The sequence below is a fragment of the Delphinus delphis genome, chromosome 4 (genome assembly GCF_949987515.2).
Source record: "Delphinus delphis chromosome 4, mDelDel1.2, whole genome shotgun sequence".
NCBI classification, from domain to species: Eukaryota; Metazoa; Chordata; class Mammalia; order Artiodactyla; family Delphinidae; genus Delphinus; species Delphinus delphis.
Genome location: NC_082686.1, coordinates 112,249,238 through 112,264,178, shown reverse-complemented (window position 1 = coordinate 112,264,178; position 14,941 = coordinate 112,249,238). Strand labels below are relative to the sequence as shown.

At 49.5% G+C, this 14,941-nt stretch overlaps 1 protein-coding gene across 1 annotated transcript in view; it reads right to left on the bottom strand.

Moving 5' to 3' along the window:
* EPHB1 (EPH receptor B1) overlaps window positions 1-14,941 on the bottom strand; it is a 291,623-nt gene that overhangs the window by 266,776 nt on the left and 9,906 nt on the right. The window contains exon 3 of the mRNA XM_060010164.1: window positions 775-1,456. Within this exon, the coding sequence (XP_059866147.1) occupies window positions 775-1,456 (682 nt within the window). The remainder of the gene's footprint in view (window positions 1-774; window positions 1,457-14,941) is intronic.

The following is a 14,941-nucleotide window of genomic DNA, read 5'->3' as shown; positions in this document are numbered from 1 at the left end:
TGTATTGCACACGTGCTCTCCTGGACTGAGGAGGGTCAGTGTGAGCACAGGGTACCCTGATGCCCCCATCTGCACAGTCACCATCACTCTGTATCATCCCAAAGCACAGGTAGTAGAACACACAGTACTGTCCCATCCCGATTCCAACAGCTTCACCTCCTTTCAGGACCTAATAATGCTAGACCCCATTCCTACCCCAGGGCCTGGCACTGAGACCCTGGAGGAAGACAGCCAAGCCAGGGGGTTTTGAGTTAATGAGCTACATGGGTTCGGTACCACGCTGAGTGCTGTGGGAGCTGGACTGAAATGAACAAAAATATTTTCCAACTTCAGTCATTTCTCAGTTATCCTTGAGTGACTTGTCTATGACAACCCAAATAGTCCACACCTCAGAGCACGGGGCTGGACTGGATGCAGGTGTGTGGGTCTCTGTGTGTGTGTGTGTGTCTGAAAGAGGGAGAAAGAGAGAGAGAAGGAGAATATGAGTGCCAGTGTCCCCAAAACTAGATATACCTGAGTGGTTGTTAAGTTATTATCCACCGTTTGGAATTCTCCCCATCTCTTCCCCCCACCATAATACGGATATCCAGTTGAACACAACTGGAAAATCATCAGGCCTAGCACTGGAGATGGAGGTTCCCCCCCAGAAATTTAGAAGAAGCCATTAGGCTCTTCTGTTCCTTTATGATCCCAAGCTGGAGGAAGGGACCTTTGCTGACTCGGCCCTGCCCCAGAAGGGCAGGAAGTAGAGGCCTCAAGAGCCTCAGGGCTTACCCTTGCAGGCCACGCTGTTCTCAGGCTCATAGCCAGGCTTACAGGTGCAGCGCCCGATGGGCACCATCCACTCCCCGTCCCCGTTGCAGTAGAGTTTGATGGGCACGTCCACTTCCTCTGCATTGGGGATGCATATGCCCCGAGCAATCACCAAAGATGTGCTTTCCGCCCCAGTCATGGTCTCTGGGAACACTGCAAAATTTTGCACAATGCTAGGACACTTTTTGAAGAAGACACGGACAGAAAGGAGAGACATACAGGCTCCATAATCCTGGAAAGCAAGATAAAAACCATTCCGCGTAAGAGGCCCAAAGCTCCTGACTTCTGTGTTGACCTTCATCAACCTTCCCCCAAAGTCCACCTGGGAGAAGCTCTCATCTGCAGCAATGGTGTCCACTTTGAGGTAAGGGGCTTCGGACCAGAAGGCCGACTTCTTGGTGGCAATGACAGAGTCAGTCTCGTAGTAGTACAAGTTGAAGGTCTCCTTGCAGGAGCCTGGAACGTTGGGGAGGCTGCTGCAGTCCCTCACAGTGAAGCGCATCTCCGTGTAGATGCGATGGGCCCCCCGCCGGTTGATGAAGGTGGTGAGCAGCCAGTTGTTCTGGTTGGGCTCGAAGACATTGCACACCTGGTAGGTTCGGATGGTGTTCAGGTTTTCATCATAGCCACTGACTTCTTCCCACTGTACCAAGCAGGCCAGGCACACACATGAAAAACACAAAATAGAGAGTAAGAAGACAAGGAGAGGCAGAGCAGAGGAGAAGCCTGGCACTGGAGGGGGCCTTACGAGCTCACCAGTCTGGCTGCTTGACTTGAGGAATGAACGCACCTAATTTGAACTTGCTTTTAAAGGTCTCCTTATAAGCAGACTTCGGAAGACTTTTCTGCAGCCCATCCCAAAATATAACAGACTTCACCCTAGAAAGCCTCCCTTCATCTAACCCACAGCTCTCATTGTGACAATGACTCATCACATCCAAGGGACCACCTGCAGCTCTTAGCCCCATGCAATGGTAGGCACTTTCATCTTCAATGCCACTGCCTCAGCTCTCAGCAGTCACTCTGTGTATTACGGGTCTGACCACATGACACCCCCACCTGGGAAATTCTCATTTCTGAACCTAATTTCTTTATTGTGGTGAAACTCTTTTATATCTCCAAAAAGCATATGAGTATAAAGCTTTTCAGAATTGTTCAATAAACTTAGATTCGCATAAACTTTTGTTTTATAACATCAATCTCTGAAAAAGTTAGACTGAAGTGGATAAGAGTAGAGATACTAAGAGAGATACTTAATGAAGCAAATTAAGCATCATTTGCACACACGTCAAACAAAGATGTGATGGAAGAGAATGTTGGAGGGGGTTACTTAGGGAATAAGGAAAGCTTCTTAATAAGGGAGAGACTATTGTGATTCATGTTGGAAAAGAGAGCTCTCACTTTTAGCAGTCCTGTAGATTGGAAGGAGAGGAGGAAAAATGCATTTAGTAAGTGATGTCTCTCAATAGTCTCAACAGTTCCCCATACAACTAGATTATCATCCTCAATTTACAGGTGAAAAGACATCATGCAATTCATCCATGGTCCCATGGCCATAAAGGAGATGGGAAAGAGAGGAAATAGAAACAAGTGCTTTGAATGGCCAAAGAAATTCACCTAGTAACTTATTTCAGTAACAGGCAATAAGGGGAGGGGGTCCATAAAGACACAGCTTCCTTAATGAGCCACTCTGGGGCAGGGGTCAAAGAAGAGTCGCTGGGTCATTCTTTCTTCCTTATGCCGGGAGAGGAAGCAGCTGCCCATACTGAGGAGCTCTCAGGACGCTGACCTCTAGAACTGGGGGTCTTCCCAGGAGGTTCCAATGCGTTTGCTAAAGAAGTAAATAAGGGGTAGAAGAAATTCAACTTCTAAAGTGAAAAGAGAAAATAGATCAAGGTCCTTGACTATTTAGCAGTGGTGACAAAAAAAACCCAAACAACTGCCATTTCTTTAAATATTGTATTAATTGCTTATTATTCACAGTGTGGACTTGAAATATATAAATTAGAATTCTTTATTAAAAGAGCTAAAAGCTGGGCTTCCCTGGTGGCGCAGTGGTTGAGAGTCCGCCTGCCGATGCAGGGGATGCAGATTCGTGCCCCGGTCCGGGAAGATCCCGCGTGCCGCGGAGCGGCTGGGACCGTGAGCCATGGACGCTGGGCCTGCGCGTCTGGAGCCTGTGCTCCACAACGGGAGAGGCCACAACAGTGAGAGGTCCGCGTACAGCAAAAAAAAAAAAAAAAAAAGAGCTAAAAGCTAATCAAGTGTACATGGGAAATATACCAGAATTTCTTCTTGCACAGAATTAATTATCTGTAGGAGCAGGAGGGCAAAGCAAGGCTGTCCTTTAAACTTGTACCAGGGCTTCTGATGACTAGGCATGGTGCAGAGGAAAGATGGGTACGTGGAGAGCGGGCCCCACCCACCCAGGCCTGTACAGTGACCCCCATGGCCACTCCTTCTCCCCAGGCCCCTTCCACACTCTCAGGCGGCCCCGTTCCCTCTCTAGCTGGTGGGCTCCTTCTGGGAATCCTCGCACACAGCCAACTGCACCTAGATCTTGCTTCATTTCTTATTGAATCTCTAGATGTTGAGGAACCGCTTTTTATTCCTTCTTTAGATTGTGTTATGTTCTATTTAAACGAGTTCATTATAGTTATGTTCTGCTTGCCTGGTTTTTTGGAACCAGAAAGCAAATACATTAGGGAGAAGTCATCGCTGACAGTTGTTTCAGTTCAAATTTTCAGGCCTCTCTCCCATGGCTGTTTTGAAATTACATTTTCCCAGTTGACCCTACATGACTTCTGAGGGAAGGAAAGGATTTTTCTTTTGCTGTTCTGCAACTGTTTAAACTCACGATCCATCATTTCATTGGGCTGTATGAGGTCTCAGCACAAACATGGGGCTCCTTTGTCAAAGCACAGGTGAAGCTTGAGGCTCCAATTAGGGTGGGGACCTTGACCCACCCAAGACTAATGCAGCTTTGCTGTGTGGGAGCAGGACAGGAAGCCCACCTTTGGGGGCTCACCTTAGCACTGAGACTATCACCACCAGTACACCCTTAAACAGACAGAATGAGGATTTACGCTCCTGTGGAGCTGGGATATTGAGAACATTTGTCTTAGAAAATGACACTGATTGGTATTTTAAGACCCAACAGAAGTAACTGTTTCAAACATTAACCTCTCTGAGCCTCAGTTTTCTCATCTGTAAAATGAGGAATCATACTGGGTGACCTGGAGTCATAAAAATCTACGGGTCTAATTGATTCCATGACAACTCCCAAGGGAGCGATCAAAGCAAATTAGGGGGAATACAGCTGTATATTCAAAGGGAAAGAGTAGAGAGAAATTGAGAGAAGGGAAAATAACTCCTCGTTGTTCCGGAAAAGGCCATGATGGAGTCTTTTTCTTTCCTTTTTTCATTCTTCTCCTGCCCGCGGGTGGTACGGGGGTTGGAAATATAGCAATCAGAGGGGGCTGGAGGAGGCACAAATGCTCTCCAAGTTAGTGGCAATTAGGATTGGGGGCCTGGAAAGAGAAGGTTTGGGGAAATCGAGATGAGGGTAGAATAGCATTCCCAGCAGCAAGGACAGACATTATTATTTGTTTATGATACTTGGAATCAGTGTCATTGCTTTATAGTTCTACCTTATTCATCCATCAATGAAAAAATAATTACTGAATGCCAACTTTATGCCAGACATTCCGTTAGCCACTGGGGATGCAGAAATATGAAGCTTATAATCTAGTGAGAGAAACAGAAATTAGACAAATGGTTATTAAAATAACTAAATTATTACAATTGTGCTAACTGCTGTGAGGAAAAATTTCAGGATGACAAGTGACGGGGGGTGTACTTGATATACAGAGGTCTGGCAGAGAAGACCCTCCAAGCTGAGAGGGACGGATGGATAGAAGTTAGCCAGGAAAAGTGTGCATCTGCTGGGGGCAGAGAGGGGCAGAGAAGGGGCAGAGCATCGAGGCCCAGGAACAGCAAGTGCAAAGGCCCTGTGGTGGGGAAAAGTGTCCTGGTACCATTGAGGAATGAAGAGTCATAAAAAGCTGGAGGTGGCAGGAAGAAGACTGGGGAGAGGATGAGTCTGGTAGAGAACTTCGAATTTCATCCTGAGGGTAACTAGAAGGTATTGATGAGTTTTAAGGAGGAAAATCAGGTGATCAGAGCTGAGTTTTTAAAAGATTTCTCTGACGCAAAGTAGAGACTGGGTTGGACGAGTGTACGGCGGGACATGTACATCACTGTCCTAGTCCAGGTGAGAGATGATGGTGGGTTGGACCAGACCAGTGGACACTGAAAATATATCTTGGTGTAGCAGAAGCTCTAGGCTCTCATCAGCCGAGGTGGGCAGGGTGGGGGTGGGGGCGGAGGGACAGAGAGAGGCTGCTTTAACCAGACCCAACGGGCAGTGTGCTCCCTTAACACCCTTTCATGCATCAGGCCTGCTTCCCCAGCCAGGCTTTGAGGTACCCTGTGTCCCCGGGCACACCGCTTCCCAGATCCTTAAAAAGGGGGAGTTTCACCAGTAATGGATATATGACCCCAGTGATATTCAGACCCAATTTCTTCTACCCAAGACCTGTGCTGGCTCCAGTCTCTGTGACGCATTCTCACCGCCTGTTCCAAAGCTAATTTCCTACTAAAGGTCTCCGTTCAGTGGCAGCTTCTCAGCCTCCACTTCTAGGCATTTGACACACTGCCTCCTGTGTTCCTTTCTATAATTATCTCCTCCCAGTAAAACAACAAAACACAGTGATTTGCTTATCAGATTGGCACAAAATTAAAAAGATAAAATATCAAGTCTCCATAAGAATGAAGAGAAAAGGCCACTCCCAAGCCTATTGGTGGCAGTGTAACTGGCGGAATTTTTTAGATGTCAAATCAATAGTTTCTCTCAACATTTAAAAGGTTGGCCACAACTCAAATCAGTGGGGAAAAGGTGAATCATTTTTTAAAATCGTTGTAATAGCTGGGTAGCCATCTGGAAAAGAACACATAATTTTCATCCATATTTCCCACCTTACTCCAGAAAAGAATTCTCAGTGAATCAAAGATTTAAACATTAAAAATGAAACCATAAAAATACTAAAAGAAACTATGGAGACAATGTAAGCACAGTAATTATGACATGGAACTCAGGAGCCATAAATGAACATATTGATCAATTCAGCTCCATACATTTTTAATTGGCATGACAGAAATGATGTGATGTAGCCATACGATGGAGTACTATTTGGAAATAAAAAAAGAAGGAAGCACTGGTACATGCAACAACCTCTAAAACGTGATGCCCAGTGAAAGAAACCAGACACAAAAGACCGCATATTGCAGGGTCCCATTTACATGAAATGTCCCGAAAAGGCAAATCTATAGACAGAAAAGTGTTAGTATTTCCCTGAGACCGTGGATGGGAAAGGAGAGTGATTGCAAATGGGCATGAAAAATCTTTTTGGGGGTGATGGAAATGTTCTAAAATGGGATTGTGGTGATGATTACACAATTCTGTAAATGTACTGAAAATCACTGAATTGTACCCTTAAAATGAGTAAATTTTATGACATGTAACTAAGAACTAACATAGCTTTTTTCTGAAAAACACTCTTTGTTTTCTGGTCCAGCCTACACCTCAACACCCAACAATGCTGGCCTGGTCTCTATTATCCACAAACAGTATGCCCCTGGCAACTTCATGCCCAATTTGTCACCACAATTTGCCATTTCTTCCAGAACAAAGTTCTTCCTATCTGGCTTCTTTCTTGCTTTCCGTGGCCATGCCCTAGGGCTAGCATTACCTCACGCCTGGATTCATGCCCTGGCTTGCTGTTTGGTCAAAGAGTAATGACAGCAGACCAGGCAAGAGACAGCCAGGGCTCAAGCTAGGGCCACATCCTCTCCCATCACTCAGAGACGGTGCCCATTTTTGTCTCCTGATAATGTTGCTAATGTTCTGAAGCTTTTCTTCTACCCCATCCTCATCCCATCTCAACTCCTCCATGACACAGAACCGGAGAATAACAGCCTGGCTGGAAACCACTCTAGGTCGTGTTGACCGAGACCTTCTGTTGACAAATGGGCATACTGAGGCCCAGAGACACAAGAGTGGCCCAGAGTCAGGCAGCTGGTGGGTGGCAGAGCCTAGCTCTCTCGGCAGCCTTTCCTTTGAGGGGCCTCAAGTCTTATTTCTCCCATGAGGCCTTCCCAGCTTATACTCAGCTACCATCTTCCCAAATGCTTAGAGTATGGTTGAGCTATTCCACACAATTTAGCATTTGATAATACACTGCTTTGAACGATTCGTTAATTGCTTTCGTTTCCGCTACAGGATGTGAGCTCCTTGAGGACAGGGAATTATGTTTTGACTAAGTTATTAGTTCTGTCGACAGCGAAATAATTCCGTGCAGTTAGCTTTGCAACACTGGTATTACATGATGACGCTGTTATTCAGCGATGTCTGGGACCAGTGAAATCCACAGGTTTCTTAGGGCTCTACCCTTACTCCCTTCTCCTCTCACCTTTTATCCTGGGTGATCTCAGCCACACACAAGGCCGCAACCACCATGCGCTACATCACCGACCTCTTCCCAGTGCCCAGACTTGCTTATCCAGCTGCCTGCTGGATATCTCCTGGTAACCTCCTGGAACTCACCTCCTTGCTCTCTGCAGTCCTGCTGCAGTCTCAAAAATCCAACCTCCACCCACCCTCCCCAATGTGGACTTGTCCCCTGGAAGGCTGGACTGTGTTAGGGACCTCCTGATATACCCAGTGCCTAACCCTCCATACATACTGACAAACTGAGGGAATGAGCAAGTTCCTGGTCTGTTCCTCAGCCCCTGGTCCTTGCCTGGGGACTTATAGCAGGTGCCACCAGGCTAACTTGTCCCTGGGAGAAGAAGAAGCAAAGCAGCCTTGCACAACCAGCAGAATATTAACAACCTCTGAAAGGGCATTATTATTGATGCCAATGGACCACCTGTCCTTGAGATAAACATAATGAAGAAAACAATGACACCCACTAGAAAGTACTTGTTCAGGCTTTCAGATCAGGACTTTGATGTATGATAAAGACCCCTGTAGGTTCCTCCAAGATCTCGGTTTCTCAGACTGGCTTGTTGGAGTCAGAACCTGCAGGTCTGTTGCTCCGGAGTAGCCCCCGAGTGCCTGCTGGCATTTGCTGTCTGGCCGATTGTGTGCATATGTGTGTATAGAACACACTGTTCTCCTTCAAAACCACTGCCATGAACTCTACCCACTGGTCCATCGACACTGCCCTTCTAGAACAACCTTCAGAAACACTAACACATTCTTTATCCTCCAAGAGTGGGTTTGGATTTCAGAAACAGGCAAAGGTCCTCTGGAGCCCAATCTGATGAGTCAGATGGATGAGCAAGCTAAGAAACACTAGTTCTTGGTCGAAAATGAAGAACCACTATAAAATGAAGTTAAGAAGAGGGAGCTGATGCTACTTATGCCTCTGAAGACAGTTCCAAGCATGGAGTTCTGCAAAGATCTATGATCGCTGGCCCTTCCTTGGACGGCTGCACCTCCCCGGGCCGGCCCTGCCCCCCCCCCCCAGAGTGCCCAGTGGCTGCTGTGGTGCTGCATCATAGCAATTGCTGAGAATAAGCCACCTCTACAGGACCCGTCCAGGAAGGGGTGCTCCTCTGGACACTGCTATTTAAGATGAGGACAGAAATCATCAAAATTGGCATTTTGGCCTCTATTAGTCTAACAAGAGGCTATTCTGATTTGTTTCCAACCCAGTTTATTTAACTCATTTTTAAAATAAAGAATTGAGCACCTACTACATCCCCAAGTAGTGGTCTTAGGTGTTGGTGACACAGCAGTGACTAAGAGACAAAGCCCTGCTCCCATGGGCCTGATAACCTAAGGGAACAAACCAGTAGATGAACAAGCAAACAAATTAATAACATAAAGTTGAACAGTGTTAAATACTACTGAGGAGCAGGTAAGGGGTTAGCGAGTGACAGCTGGCAGTGGGATCATCAGAGGTCTCCTTTTGGGTAGAGATGGGAATGACACTCAGGGGCCCCCAGCCTGGAGGGCACATGTGGGAGCAGCACCTCAGGCTCAGGGAAGAAGAACAGACTTCTCTGGAGCAAGAGTGTTGCCGGCATGTTGCCGAGAAAGCCAGGGTGCCGGGGTGGCTGTCAAGTGGCATAGGGCAGGGGGAAAGTGGGAGGAGGGGAGGCAGGACAGGTTGCCGGGCGCAGGCAGACCCCACCCTTGCCAGTTACAGCTCTGCAACCACACACAGCTTTCTGAGCTTCAGTTTCCTCATCTGCAAAACACTCTTTACCCTGCAGGGTGTCACGAGGACTCAAAGATCATCACCTAGGTAAGAAATCACCTAGCACTGAGCCTGCAAGTAACTACCATTCACTAAGTACCAACTATTATCATTACTATCCGCAGCAGCATCGCTGTTATGTTAACCTGAGCATCAGGGTGTGGAAATCATCTCCTCCATTTTAGATAAATAATTCTACCCTTCCGTCAGCAGAAAATGCAGGGACTAAAGGGCTGAACTCGGTCTCCTTACGGACCCAGAGGGACAGCCAGCAGCCTTCTCCCCATGCCTCCCGGAATCTCCAGGGCTGCCTCTGGGCAGGTTTCAGCATGCGCCCCCTTCCCTCAGCCAGGCAATCCCTGGGCCACTGTCAGCCACCAGACCACAAGGAGACAAAATTGGACACACATCACAGGCTTTGCTCCCATTCAGCTTGCATTTGGGCGCAAACCTTTGTTTGGAGGAACCTGCTATTCTGCAAACAGTTGCCATCACCACACCCTGTTAGGACCCTGACTCCCATGGCACTGCTCAATCAGGGGAAGTCCAAAGACCTGCTTTCAGGCTCCCAGTAAGAGATGGCTGCTCTCTGAACAGGAAGAGAAGCCCACTGAGGCCTGAGCCACACGCGACTTCACAGAGCCCACAGGAAGCCAGAGGTTCTTCAGGACAGCAGATGGCTCAGGCAGGGCTGGAGCCACCACCTCCAATCAACCTGGATCCCAAGAACACAGCTCCAGTGTAGACAGTAAACTAAGCCTGAAAGAGTTTGGATATTAGACAAGCTTGAGGGCTAATTAAAATGTAAAATGTGGTCCGTGGGGCATAAATTCCTACAAGCCCAGAGGGATCTACCATTTAGTACACCAACCAAGCAAGGCAGCCATGTAGTCAGTGGCTCCCCCAAGGGCCACGAGCCCCAGCTCACCTCCCGACATGCTTCATTTACCTCCCTGATGGACTGGGCTGGGAGGACCCGTTGGCCACTGTTCATTACCATGGCCCTATGCGGTAAGCCCAGGAGCTGGGCCCCTGGCTTGGGGCAGCCACTGCTTCTGAGAGCCCAGAGCCTTGAAAGGGCACAAAGCGATGCATTTTCCAAAGGGTGCGTAAGGTGCAGAAGAGCAGGGGATAGGGGTGGCAGACGCAATTAGAATATGGAAAGAATTAGAGTATGGAAAACATACTTATTATTTCCCAAGGCAGTCTCTATAAATCTCCACAAAATCCTTCTGGAAACTTGGATGGTGGAAAAATGCAAGAAATACGGTGTCGAGGTGGGAGTGAGAGAAATGGCCCCAAGCATAACATACCCAGGTTGCTCGGAAGGAGATTTTTGTGCTGAGCAACAAAGGGTTGGGATGAAGAAGCACTGCTGTCACCCTGCCTAACCCTGAACCCCAGAGGTCATGGTGACCCCTGGCTTTTAGCTCAGGAGTTCAGTGCACAGACTCTGGAGTCAGCCAGACCCAGCCCCGTGACCATGGACATGTCTTTAAACCTCCCTGAGCCTCGGTTTCCTTCTCTAACACAGGGATACTCAGGGTACCCACCTCACCAGATGGCTGTGAGGATTAAACGTGGTGATGCGCCTGAAGTACTTCAGCCTGAATAAGAGGCCCCTGCGAGTCGCGGCTATCAGCCCTCTGAGCACCTCTCTCTCAGCACCAGGCATTTTCCCTTGAAAGTCTTGCTCTCCCTCCGTGATGTGTATGAACTCTGACTCTCTCCTGTCTGTCTAGTTGTCTGCACCTGGGCATCATCTCTGGCATGTGCTCGGGTGCATATGTGTGCATGCATATGTACATGTGTGCATGCATGCCTGGGTGTGCATGTGTGTGTGTGTGTAGTTGGGGGTGCTGGCTGTGGCCCAGGTGGGGCCCGTGTGCCCTCCCTCGGGTATAGGCCCACCCATCAAATGCCGTATAAGCATTTGTGAGTGAGTGGGTCAGCCCACTCCCAGCCAGGGAGCGCCCCTCGCTACACAGAGACGCCATGGCTATGGGTCATGGGAGCCGCACTAACAGAGGGCAAGGCCAGCCGGCCTGAGGTCCAGATGGCTTGCATCTCGGCATCCTGACACATTTCACAGCCCAGTCTCTGTCAGCACGCCAGGAGAAACACTGAAGGCTTGTGCCTCGGGTGGGGGCTCCCTGTCCACAGCACCGGGGCCGCTGTAACTTCCAGCAGGAAGCAGCATTTGGTACCAGGCCCTGCCTGGAGTGGGGTCCTCGGCCATTATGACAGCTGCTGCTGCTGTTGACACTGAAACAGTGACAAATTCATCCTTCTGACAAGATCCCTTTTAAATAATTCACAGGGAGCTGGGGATTAAGACACTGTTTCTCTCTGTCTCTGTTGAGATTTAAAACACCTCCAGCTGGGGTATTTAAAGAGCATATAATGGGCTGCCCCTCTTGGGTCTCCCCTCCCCCTTTCCTCCTCTTTCCCATTTCCCAAACTCACCCCCCCGCCCACCAGCCAGCACTATAACAAGGAGGCCCAGAAAATAAGAAAGAAAAAAAAAGGAGGGAACCAGTGCTTGGCTGGTCACTATGGCAACGGTGGCAGGGTATTCAGCTGTCATTATCCCAGTGCCTCACACATGTGATTATCTTAAGCTGTCGGTTGAATGCAGTCCCCACTGCTGTCCAACAAGGCCTTGTCGAACAAGGCAGGGGCGGGAGATGCGGGCCCCAGGCCCTAGTGGCCTGGAACTGCTCTGCCGGGCCTGGGCTCCATTGATGAAGAGCAGTTACCCCTGGGAGAGACTGATGGCATTTTCCTTCAGCCTGGAGGGATTTCCGCTCAGCACGCGTAGCCAAGGCCAGCACGCTGGGTTACAGGCCAGGGAGATGGGCTCCTCATTCCATGAGTGCAGAGAGTTTTGACTGAGTGTGGGCAGGCTGGCCATAGCAAGCTGGAGCTGTCCTGGAGACAAGGCAGCAAGCCACGGGGGAGGAAGAGACTGGCCTTCCTGGAGGAGCTCCTGGCATCATTCCCATTCTCAGGGTGCAGGAAAATCAAATCTGACCTGGGAAGGGGACACACTCCCCTCCATCCTGTCCCCTCCCCAACTCTGGGAATGTGGTCACTGTGTGTGATCCACTTTGAGGGACTGTGGCTGCTGGAGCTTGGTCCTGGGAAGCCTGAGGAGGACTTTGATCTCGTGCTTCTGCCTTCTGGACTTTGCTTCAGACTGCTTCTGGGCTGAGGTTCCCAGGTCCACCAACATTCTCTGAATGACACGATCACTGGTCACCCCCCACTAGGCATCACCCCCCACTAGGTACCACCCTCCTCTAGGCCATACCCCCAATAGGATCCCCCACTAGGTATCATCCCCCACTCGGCACCACCCCCGACTAGGCACCACTTCGGGTCCATTGTCCCTTTCAAAACTCTGCTCCCAGAATAAGCCCATTTCTGAAGATGTCCTCAGGCCGGCACAGCATACAATGGGACCACCATCACCTGTGACTTGCAGCTGCCTTTCCTGCACCGGCGTCTTGCAGTCAGTCCCTATGAATATGTGGCCAGCCACACGGAAGTTCCCACCACATGAGGCACTGCCCACCTGGGTCACCCCTGGCTTGTTTCTCACAGTGGCCCATTTACACCTAAACGCAAGTGTGGACCATTACCACTGACCATGTCAGTTTGAAGACAGAGCTCTCACTGAGAAGATAAGGCTGAATCTTGACTGTGACATCTTTCATGTGGTTGTCCTTTGTGACACTGGGAAATGTGTTGGGCATGCCTCTCTCCACCAGGAAGAGTGGTGAGTGGGACAGTACGTATGGAGATGACGGTGTGCCATGACTAGACGCCCCCCCATTCTATTAGCAGAGGAGCACCTCAAATGCAGGAGGGGCTGGTTCAGCTGAACTGACACGGGGGCCACTGGATGGGAAACAGCAGCTCACGGAGACCCCTCACCTCTCTCCCTTCCCAGGAGTCCTCACTTCCTGAGCATTTGCCAAGGCCTGGGGGCGGGAGCTGACCACACGCTCCTCCATCACTATCTGGAACCAGCCATCCCCAGGGACCACCTGTGTCCTCCTCTGGCTCCCTGGCCAGGCCTCACTTGCCCTGGGAACAGGGCTGCTCCCTCAAGGCTCTTCCTGGACTTGCTACTCTACCCCCAAACCCCACACATCACACAGCGCTTGCGCCACCCCTCCCCAAACAGCTTGCCTTAAAAAGCGATTCATGGGTGTTTAACATGTGTACGTTTCACTCTCAAACCTACCCTTTCCCTTTGTAGAAAACTGGGAAACTTTTCCTCTCCTTGCCCCCCTGTTCTCTGGTTTCTCAACAATGTATGACTCACCCTTCCTCACTCTCATCCAGGGGCAGAAGTACAAGTACAGGAGTGAGCTCTGTGGCCAGACAGGCCTGGGGTCAGTCTCGGCAAAACCCCTAAGCAGTCCTGTGACTTTGGACCATTGCCCCGAGCCTCAGTGTCTGCTCTGTAAAATGGGAGAAATACCCCCCTGGCTTGCGGGGTCCTGGTGAGAATTCAGCGAAGTGATACAAGTGATGTTCAGTGCCTGGTACACAGCTGGTAGTTAATTCACAGTAACTAGTGGTAGCAGTAGTTATCACTATTCCTAATAAAAGTGCTATGAGTAATAACAGGGTGCACCCTCTGATGGTATTCTCACAACAGCCACAACCTGACAGAAAGGCTGGAAATCTGATCTTGCATCTCAGGGCCCCCTCACCCATCAATTCCTACCCTCATCCCATGCAAGTTAAGTCCCTCAGACAAGAATCACTGAGACCACTAGCACTAGTCAGGGCAAGTGGTACTGACTAAGCTTTGGTGTTTCCAAAGAAGGTAAAGCCAATTTATACTGTCAACCACTCTGTAAATAAGATCTTACATTACCCATGTGACAGAGGGGGAAGATGGGCTCAGAGGAGTGAAAGAACTCAGAGGAAAATGGAAATAAACCCAGAATATTAGATTGCAAATCCTGGGTTTGCTCCTTGATGCTACGGGAAGTACAGTGGGATTCAGGCCAAAGGATTCTTCTCCCTCGGGCCGTAGCTGGAGGTAAGGCCAAGGGTGCACCCCCAGGGCTTCCCTGTTCCCGCATAAGCTCGGCTTGTCCTTCCAGAGCCAGAAGATCCATGTCTTTTGCCCACCCTGACGCCCCTTCTCCATCCGTTTTCCTCCTGTCCATCTTCTCCAGGCCTCTTAACTCTGCCTCACCTTCCTTCTAATGCTTCATCCTCCCCTGTAATATATTTCTTTCCTTCACCTATGAGACCAGTGAGGAGCTGCGAGTTCAGGCTGTCAGGGCAATGAGCCCCTGCGGAACCCCTTCAGCTGCATCCTAGTGCCTGTGTCAGGAGCCCCGTTTCCTTCCAGGGCCCTGAGGGCTGCTCCAGCCTTCAACCTGAGAAAAGCTGTCACCAGGCAGCTGGTCCTAAGCCTCACATGTTGGTGGGAGAAAGGTTTCCAGGGTTGGGACAAGGGGTGTGCCAGGGATTTGCCGTTCTAGGGAAGGTTTTAGAGAAAAGACCCCTATCTGTCCGGACAAATGAGGGTTAAGCCTGCCTCTGAGAGGGGGAGGGGGGCTGGGTGACCTCTGTGGTTCCCTCCCAGAGTTTGCGGACAGAGATATCTCCTGCTCTGCTGGTGAATGAGTCTGCAAGGCATTTCCAAGAGCAAGAAAATCAATCTGCCAGACAGTAAGGTTCTGGTAAACCACCACAACTCCCGAAGTTCTTTAACACAGCAAGTTGGAGAAGCATCTCTCCCTCAGTCAGTCTCTCTCTCCACTCCACCC